The sequence below is a fragment of the Triticum aestivum genome, chromosome 2A (genome assembly GCF_018294505.1).
Source record: "Triticum aestivum cultivar Chinese Spring chromosome 2A, IWGSC CS RefSeq v2.1, whole genome shotgun sequence".
Classification (NCBI taxonomy): Eukaryota; Viridiplantae; Streptophyta; class Magnoliopsida; order Poales; family Poaceae; genus Triticum; species Triticum aestivum.
Genome location: NC_057797.1, coordinates 189,880,863 through 189,890,821, shown reverse-complemented (window position 1 = coordinate 189,890,821; position 9,959 = coordinate 189,880,863). Strand labels below are relative to the sequence as shown.

General features: G+C 48.0%; 1 protein-coding gene across 1 annotated transcript; it reads right to left on the bottom strand.

The window, feature by feature from the left end:
• Window positions 1-7,801: 7,801 nt before the first annotated feature.
• On the bottom strand, window positions 7,802-9,598 carry LOC123185135 (transcription factor MYB41). The gene is made up of 3 exons (XM_044597119.1): window positions 9,312-9,598; window positions 9,073-9,202; window positions 7,802-8,933 (listed from the first exon to the last, which is right to left on the bottom strand). Exons 1-3 carry the CDS (start codon window positions 9,442-9,444, stop codon window positions 8,147-8,149), a joined length of 1,050 nt encoding a protein of 349 aa, XP_044453054.1. The 5' UTR covers window positions 9,445-9,598; the 3' UTR covers window positions 7,802-8,146.
• Window positions 9,599-9,959: the final 361 nt, after the last annotated feature.

Sequence of the window (9,959 nt, the reverse complement as noted above, 5' to 3'; positions counted from 1 at the left end):
CGGTATCCCGATACCTTGTTCAATCTTGTTACTGGCAAGTCTCTTTACTCGTTCCGTAACACATCATCTCGTGATCAACTCCTTGGTCACATTGTGCACATTATGATGATGTCCTACCGAGTGGGCCCAGAGATACCTTTCCGTTTACACGGAGTGACAAATCCCAGTCTCGATTCGTGCCAACCCAACAGACACTTTCGGAGATACCCGTAGTGCACCTTTATAGCCACCCAGTTACGTTGTGATGTTTGGCACACCCAAAGTATTCCTACGGTATCCGGGAGTTGCACAATCTCATGGTCTAAGGAAATGATACTTGACATTAGAAAAGCTTTAGCAAACGAACTACACGATCTATGTGCTAGGCTTAGGGTTGGGTCTTGTCCATCACATCATTCTCCCAATGATGCGATCCCGTTATCAACGACATCCAATGTCCATGGTCAGGAAACCGTAACCATCTATTGATCAACGAGCTAGTCAACTAGAGGCTTACTAGGGACAATGGTTCCAAGGTCGATGTGATCGCCCTCGGCATGCTCCCTCTACCTCTACCTACGGTATTAGTTTTAAACCTCAATAATTGTTATTTAGTACCAGCTTTGAGCATGAACATTGTATCTAGATCTCGTTTAATGCGAGATGGATACTCATTTAAATCCGAGAATAATGGTTGTTCCATTTATATGAGAGATATGTTTTATGGTCATGCCTCGCTGGTCAATGGTTTATTCTTGTTTAATCTCGAATGTGGTGTTACACATATTCATAGTGTGAATGCCAAGAAGTGTAAGGTTGATAATGATAGTCCCACATACTTGTGGCACTGCCGCCTTGGTCACATTGGTGTCAAACGCATGAAGAAACTCCATGCAGATGGACTTTTGGAGTCTCTTGATTATGAATCATTTGACACATGCGAACCATGCCTCATGGGAAAAATGACCAAGACTCCGTTCTTCGGAACAATGGAGCGAGCAACCAACTTATTGGAAATCATACATACTAATGTGTGCGGTCCAATGAGCGTTGAGGCTCGCGGTGGCTATCTATGTTCTCACCCTCACTGATGACTTGAGTAGATATGGGTATGTCTACTTAATGAAACACAAGTCTGAGACCTTTGAAAAGTTCAAGAAATTTCAGAATGAGGTAGAGAATCAACGTGACAAGAAAATAAAGTTCTTATGATCAGATCATGGGGGAGAATATTTGAGTCACGAATTTGGCACGCACTTAAGGAAATGTGGAATTGTTTCACAACTCATGCCGCCTAAAACACCTCACTGTAATGGTGTGTCCTAACGTCATAATCGCACTCTATTGGATATGGTGCGATCTATGATGTCTCTTACCGATTTGTCGTTATCATTTTGGGGTTATACTTTAGAGACTGCCGCATTCACTTTAAATAGGGCTCCGTCGAAATCCGTTGAGACGACACCGTATGAATTATGGTTTGGGAAGAGACCTAAGCTATTGTTTCTGAAAGTTTGGGGATGCGATGCTTATGTCAAGAAACTTCAACCTGAAAAGCTCAAACCCAAGTCGGAAAAATGTGTCTCCATAGGATACCCTAAGGAAACTATTGGGTATAACTTCTACCTCAAATCCGAAGGCAAGGTATTTTTTGCCAAGAATGGATCCTTTCTGGAGAAAGAGTTTCTCTCAAAAGAAGTAAGTGGGAGGAAAGTAGAACTTGATGAGGTACTGCCTCTTGAACCGGAGAGTGGCGCAGCTCAGGAAGATGTTTCTGTGGTGCCTGCACTGACTAGAGAGGAAGTTAATGATGATGATCATGAAACTTCAGATCAAGTTGCTACTAAGCTTCATAGGTCCACAAGGACACGTTCTGCACGAGAGTGGTACGGCAACCCTGTCCTGGAAATCATGTTGTTAGACAATGGTGAACCTTCAAACTATGAAGAAGCGATGGCGGGCCCGGATTCCAACAAATGGCTTGAAGCCATGAAATCCGAGGTAGGATCCATGTATGAAAATGAAGTATGGACTTTGACTGACTTGCCTGATGATCGGTGAGCCATAGAAAAATAAATGGATCTTTAAGAAGAAGACAAACGCAGATGGTAATGTGACCATCTATAAGGCTCGGCTTGTCGCTAAGGGTTACCGACAAGTTCAAGGGGTTGACTACGATGAGACCTTCTCACCCGTAGCGAAGCTGAAGTCCGTCCGAATCATGTTAGCAATTGCCGCATTCTATGATTATGAGATATGGCAGATGGACGTCAAAACGGCATTCCTTAATGGTTTCCTTAAGGAAGAATTGTATGTGATGCAACCGGAAGGTTTTCTCAATCCTAAGAATGCTGACAAGGTATGCAAGCTCCAGCGCTCAATCTATGGGCTGGTTCAAGCATCTCGGAGTTGGAACATTCGCTTTGATGAGATGATCAAAGCATTTGGGTTTACACAGACTTATGGAGAAGCCTGTGTTTACAAGAAAGCGGGTGGGAGCTCTGTGGCATTTCTCATATTATATGTGGATGACATACTATTGATGGGAAATGATATAGAATTCTTGGAAAGCATAAAGGCCTACTTGAATAAGTGTTGTTCAATGAAGGACCTTGGAGAAGTTGCTTACATATTAGGCATCAAGATCTATAGAGATAGATCGAGACACCTCATTGGTCTTTCACAAAGCACATACCTTGACAAGATATTGAAGAAGTTCAATATGGATCAGTCCAAGAAGGGGTTCTTGCCCGTATTGCAAGGTGTGATATTGAGCACGGCTCAATGCCTGACCACGACAAAAGATAGAGAAAAGATGAGTGACATCCCCTATGCCTCGGCCATAGGGTCTATTATGTATGCCATGTTGTGTACCAGACCTGATGTGAACCTTGTCGTAAGTTTGGTAGGAAGGTACCAAAGTAATCCCGGCATGGAACACTGGACAATAGTCAAGAATATCCTGAAGTACCTGAAAAGGACTAAGGATTTGTTTCTCGTTTATGGAGGTGACGAAGAGCTCGTCGTAAAGGGTTACGTCGATGCTAGCTTCGACACAGATATGGATGACTCCAAGTCACAAACCGGATACGTGTATATTTTGAATGGTGGGGCAGTCAGCTGGTGCAGTTGCAAGCAAAGCATCTTGGCGGGATCTACATGTGAAGCGGAGTACATGGCAGCCTTAGAGGCAGCACATGAAGAAATCTGGATGAAGGAGTTCATTACCGACCTAGGAGTTATTCCCAATGCGTAGGGCCCGATGACTCTCTTCTGTGACAACACTGGTGCTATTGCCCTTGCCAAGGAGCCCATGTTTCACAAGAAGACCAGGCATATCAAGCGTCGCTTCAACTCCATTCGTGAAAATGTTCAAGATGGAGACATAGATATTTATAAAGTGCATACGGACCTGAATGTCGCAGATCCGTTGACTAAACCTATTCCACGAGCAAAACATGATCAACACCAAAACTCTATGGGTGTTCGACTGATCACAATGTAACTAGATTATTGACTCTGGTGCAAGTGGGAGACTGTTGGAAATATGCCCTAGAGGCAATAATAAAATGGTTATTATTATATTTCCTTGTTCATGATAATTGTCTATTGTTCATGCTATAATTGTGTTATCCAGAAATCGTAATACATGTGTGAATACATAGACCACAACATGTCCCTAGTGAGCCTCTAGTTGACTAGCTCATTGATCAATAGATGGTTACGGTTTCCTGACCATGGACATTGGATGTTATTGATAACAGGATCACATCATTAGGAGAATGATGTGATGGACAAGACCCAATCCTAAGCATAGCACAAGATCGTGTAGTTCGTCTGCTAAAGCTTTTTTATGTCAAGTATCTTTTCCTTAGACGATGAGGTTGTGCAACTCCCGGATACTGTAGGAATGCTTTGGGTGTGCCAAACGTTACAACGTAACTGGGTGGCTATAAAGGGGCACTACGGGTATCTCCGAAAGTGTCTGTTGGGTTGGCACGAATCGAGACTGAGATTTGTCACTCCGTATGACAGAGAGGTATCTCTGGGCCCACTCGGTAATGCATCATCATAATGAGCTCAATGTGTCTAAGCAGTTAGTCACGGGATCATGCATTACGGAACGAGTAAAGTGACTTGCCGGTAACGAGATTGAACGAGGTATTGGGATACCGATGATCGAATCTCGGGCAAGTAACGTACCGATTGACAAAGGGAATTGTATACGGGATTGATTGAATCTTCGACATCGTGGTTCATCCGATGAGATCATCGTGGAACATGTGGGAGCCAACATGGGTATCTAGATCCCACTGTTGGTTATTGGTCAGAGAGATGTCTCGGTCATGTCTGCATGATTCCCGAACCCGTAGGGTCTACACACTTAAGGTTCGGTGATGCTAGAGTTGTTATGGGAATTAGTATGTGGTTACCGAATGTTGTTCGGAGTCCCGGATGAGATCCCGAACGTCACGAGGAGTTCCGGAATGGTCCGGAGATAAAGATTTATATATGGGAAGTCCTTATTCGGTCGCCGGAAGTGTTCGGGGGTTTATCGGTATTGTACCGGGACCACCGAAGGGGTTCCGTGGGTCCACCGGGAGGGTCCACCTGGCCCGGAGGGCCCTATGGGCTGAATATGGAGGGGAACCAGCCCCTAAGTGGGCCGGGTGCCAAGCCCCCCTAGGGCCCATGCGCCTAGGGTTTAGGGGAAAACCTAAAGGGGGCGCCCCCCTTGGCCTGGGGGGCAAGCCACCCCCTCTCCCTTGCCCCTATAAATAGAGGGGAGGTGGGAGGGCTGCCGCACCCTTCCCCTGGCGCAGCCCTCTCCCTCCCCAACACCTCCTCCTTCGTAGTAGTGCTTGACGAAGCCCGGCCAGAGAACCGCAAGCTCCACCACCACGCCATCGTGCTGTCGGAGCTCTTCCTCAACTTCTCCTCTCCCCTTGCTAGATCAAGAAGGAGGAGGCATTCCCGGGTTATACGTGTGTTGAACGCGAAGGCGCCGTTGTTCGGCGCTTATATCGGAATCAACCGCGATCTGAATTGCCGTGAGTACGACTCCTTCATCCGCGTTCTTGTAACGCTTCCGCATCGCGATCTTCAAGGGTATGAAGATACACTCTCCTCTCTCTCGTTGCTAGTCTCTCCATAGATTGATCTTGGTGATGCATAGAACTTTTTTAAATTTCTGCAACGATCCCCAACAGTTTGGACATCGGAATGGTTCCGGATGAAATCGAGAGTATACCAGAGCACCGGGAGGTTACCGGAACCCCTTGGAAGGTATATGGGCCTTATTGGGCCTTAGTGGAAGAGAGGGAAAAGAAGCAAAGGAGGGGGTGCCCCCCCCCAAGCCCAATCCGAATTGGGAGCCCCCCCCCTTCCTTCTTCCTCCTCCTTCATTCTCTGCTAGAACCAACAAAGGGAAGGGGGAATCCTACTCCTGGTGGGAGTAGGACTCCCTTGGGGCGCGCCTAGAGAGGCCGACCCCCTCCCCCTCCTCCACTCCTTTATATACGGGGGAGGGGGGAACCTCATGGACACACAAGTTGATCATTGATCTCTTAGCCGTGTGTGGTGCCCCCGTCCACCATAATCCACCTCGATCATATCGTAGCAGTGCTTAGGCGAAGCCCTGTTCCGGTAGCATCATCATCACCATCATCACGTCGTCGTGCTGATGAAGCTCTCCCTCAACACTCAGCTGGATCGAGAGTTTGTGGGACGTCACCGAGCCGAACATGTGTAGATTGCGGAGGTGTCGTACTTTCGGTACTAGGATCGGTCGATCGTGAAGACGTATGACTACATCAACCGCGATGACATAACGCTTCCGCTTACGGTCTACGAGGGTACGTAGACAACACTCTCCCCTCTCGTTGCTATGCATTACCATGATCTTGCGTGTGCGTAGGAAATTTTTGAAATTACTGCGTTCCCCAACACCCCCCCCCCACAAGATTGGTATGGAAATTATCATACAAGGATGCTGGAACATATGGATCTAATGAAATGGTAAAGTTTTCATAAATGAAGTAGCAAGTGTGAACTGCAGGAAATTCAAATTAAAGTATGACTTACAATTCTTGGAGTACAGAATAAAGTCAAAGCACCTAAGGGCTCTGCAAGATTGGATAGCAGCTTTGATGATGATCGGCTAGAGTTTAATCATTTTCAACGAAATGATTGTGACACGAACTGGTATTGGTTAGTTGCTTTTATTTTGGAAGCTTAAACTCCTTGTAATTGATTTGTAAATATTTTTAATGAAAATTACAGTAGAGCTATTATTCTACGGTTTGCGCTTAAAAAAAGAATAAACAACTGCACACAAGAGACATTCATAGATATTGAAGAAAACAAAGGCTGCCTCTCTAAATGGAGATTAAAGTTCATGTGAGTATTTAGATTGTTAGAGACATGGAAGGTTTTTTGGAATGAAGGCCCGTCTTTTGTTATGTGGTAGCAAGTCTACATGCTTGAACTAGAAATGATAGGTCATTGAGCTAGAAAGTAAAATACGCCTTCACCGTTTATGGATTGCCTAAGATCCTTGTGATGTCTTCCTTATTATTTGGCCAACTCCAGGCATCATGTTGGAGAAAGCAATGAGTTTCCGCTCTTGCCTGGGATCCATGGTCGTTCCGATCTTCACGACTCATGGGCAGGTTGGAGGAGTCTAGCACGATTTCATTGGTTCTGTCGTGACTAGTCAAGAGCACATTCGGTCTAAGTGGTTCTGGATGCCCACGAATACAGTGATGGTCATGACCAGGATAGAGATCGGTAGTGTCGCAATTGCACCGCTTGTGGGTTGACAAACAAAATACAGGTAGGCTCCAGGCGTGCGTGAGCTGCCGATAATTGATTCACCGTCGATCTTAAGGTCAAAATGAGGGGTCATGAAGAAACAATAGAGAGAGTGGTAGTGTCCGGAGGGATCTCATAGGAAACATGGTAGTTTAACAAGGTCTAGGCCCACTAAAGGTACCTACTTATATACTCCCTCTGTAACATATCCAATGCATGTTTGTTCATCAAAGTTGTTGTTGAATAATGAGCTCGACGGACAATGGCTCCATTTGAGCAAACATATTATGCGTACATAATTACATAATGCATTTGAAGACAAGGTCATGGCCTCATTAATCTAATGTTTTTTCCAGTTAAGGCCTTAAATACGTACGGAAATAATGATATGCCATACGTATAACTAAGAATGCATGCATACATTGAGTTACTTTGGTATGTGTGTACGTACACTACACACATTGGCCTTGGAGGTGTACCACGACCTAGGCTCATGCAGCCTTGTACGAGTTGTGTGTGTTGACCTGACCATACCCAAACAAGACGGTTATATATATCAAACTACAACTACAACATATAGTATTACGAGGAATGTAAACTTTGATGAAGCTTGCTAATTAATCCATTGCCATAGATTTCTCTTTGACTTACAGAAAAACAAATACATATGTGGTCGATCGGGTAACTGTTGGTCGCTCATCGATCAGACGGAGCAGGCAGCAGCAATGATTAAGTTGCACACCAACTCCAGTCTATTTTCCCAACGATTTAAGAATAATTGCTTGTCATGTGACCATCAGTGACTTGACAGTTACTTGTGTCCTTATTCTAGTTGGTTTTTCTCCCTCCCTTTGATTTCTTCTATTATACTTATATTAAATTCTCAGCAGTACAGTAACCAATGAAATAGAAGAGGCAGCAAAATTAAACTAAAGAAATCGAATGAACAAGAACAAACAGACAATAAAAGTAGCATTCTAAGAAAAGCAACCGGAGTGACCCTATTTTTCTTCACTGGAGACAAAGCATATGATGCAAGTGAGAGGGATAGCAGCCGCCTCCACCAATCATATGAAGCCACCTTTGCCATGATTCCCCACACTGACATGCACCACACACACCAATGAATTGAAGATCGAAATAAGAATAACAGGAAAAACAGAAGTGAAGTTTCTAACAGTAACCAGTGACCATGAACTGGATAAAAATGGTACAATCCTGTACAAAAACGGCTCTCGTTCGAGATCATCATCGTATGCATGTTTTGCCCCCTGTCGGTCGGTACGTGATGAACTGTTCGACCTAGCTTCCACATGCATGCAGATGCAGGTGGAACCCGTACTTGTATTTTTCATTACATGTAGTCGCTCACATCCAGGAGATCGGACAGGTGCATGTCGAACAGCCCGGCGGCGTCGGCGCTGAAGGCGTCGATGTTGCTCGCGTTGGCGCAGAAGGTTGTCGGTGAAGCCGAGTTCACACGCCCCGCGGGGCTCGATGACGGCGTGGATACGCCGGAGCCGACGTTGCAGTTGTTGTTGTTGTTGCTACTTGTGACCGGGCTGCTCCACTGCAGGTTCGACGTGTCTGACGCCATCTGCATCAGCGCCGGCACGTAGTCGAGCTCGAGCTGGTTGTCGTAGCCCGGGAGCTGCCCGTAGTCAGAGGGCACCATGTGATCCTGGTGTAGTTGCTGCGCGGGGTTCGCGTGAACCAGACCCGGCATTTGGCACGCCGAGCTGGGCTGCAAGAACATGTCTGCGGCCGTGGCATGTTGAGGCGGCGCCTGAGATACCTGCTGCGCCATCTGCGCCTGGATCAGCCAAGGGAGGAGCATCTGCTGTTCGGTCGTGGGCTGCGAGGAGGTTGTGGTCGGGGCTGCGAGGAGGGTGGAGGCGAGGCGGAGGAGGTCCGGGTAGTTGGCGAGCGGCTCGAGGGCGCGGAGCGTGTCGAGGTCGGCCTGTGTGGGGTAGTAGGCGGCGGGCTTGAGGAGCGAGGAGAGGTCGAGGAGGTCGAGGCGCGGCGCGTGGGTGACGGGGTCGATGCCCATGCGGAGGAGGCGCTTGCGGATGTGCGTGTTCCAGTAGTTCTTGATCTCGTTGTCCGTCCGTCCGGGCAGCCTCGCCGCAATGGCTGACCACCTGAGCAATCATGCAAAAAAGCACATCAAAATGAAACTCGCCAGGAAACCGTACGCCTAGCTGCTGCTGCTGCTATAGCAACAGAGACGCCTAGCTAGTACTACGTCGAGTTGAATGATGTGAAGTGAGTAGTTCTTACTTGTTGCCGAGGATGCTGTGTAGCTGGATGATGGTCTCCTCCTCCTCGAAGGAGAAGCGGCCGCGCTTGATGTCCGGCCGGAGGTAGTTGGTCCACCGCAGCCGGCAGCTCTTCCCGCACCGCTCAAGGTCTGCACACACCCAGACGCAACACAGTTAATTATTGTGTGGGATCGATCGGTGGATAACTAACTAACCAACTTGGCAGAGCAAGCAGCTGCATGAGTCCGAGTCGCTTACCGGCATTCCTGGGGAGGGTGCGCCAGTTGCCCTGGCCGTGCTTCTTGATGTAGGCGACGAGCTTCTCGTCCTCCTCCTGCGTCCACGGCCCCTTCTTCAGCCCGGTCCTGTCGCAGCACGGCGCGCGCCCCATCTAATCGCGTATACAACTGTAGAGTAGAGACGGATTGGGCGATGGGGCGAGCAGGAAAAGGCTCAGTTTGTCTCGCAGCCGCTGTAGAGGATGGAGAGGAGCTAGCTAGCTAGCCAGGAGAGTGTGAAAACTGAAAACTGGACGGATGGATGGAGGTAGAGGACGGGAGACGAAGGTGTGTGGGGGCGAGGGAAAGGCTTATAAAGGGCGCGAGCGCGACGGGCCGGGGGTGGCGGTCCAAGTCAACAGGATTCGGTGCCGGCCTTTGTTTATCGCGGCCGCGACGTGGCTCTCCTGCCGGCTGCGGGCTGCGTCTCGTCTCACGGCCACGCCCACGGCAGCGACCGTCTCGTCCGTTGGATGAGGATGGAAGGGGTAAAAAAGGGTCGCGACCGGAAGACAAGAAACGCACGCAGGGCGGGACGCCACCCCCCAAAGTGGCCAAGCAGATCCCACGGCACGCGCTGGCGTGCCACCCCGACTATCCCATCGTCGCAGGCAAGGCTAGCCCGTAG

Coding starts and splice junctions, on each gene's coding strand:
- LOC123185135 (XM_044597119.1), bottom strand. CDS start 9,444: ATGGGGCGCGCGCCGTGCTGCGACAGGACCGGGCTGAAGAAGGGGCCG. Junction 9,203..9,311: donor CACCCTCCCCAGGAATGCCG/GTAAGCGACTCG, acceptor GGGTGTGTGCAG/ACCTTGAGCGGTGCGGGAAG. Junction 8,934..9,072: donor CACAGCATCCTCGGCAACAA/GTAAGAACTACT, acceptor ATGATTGCTCAG/GTGGTCAGCCATTGCGGCGA.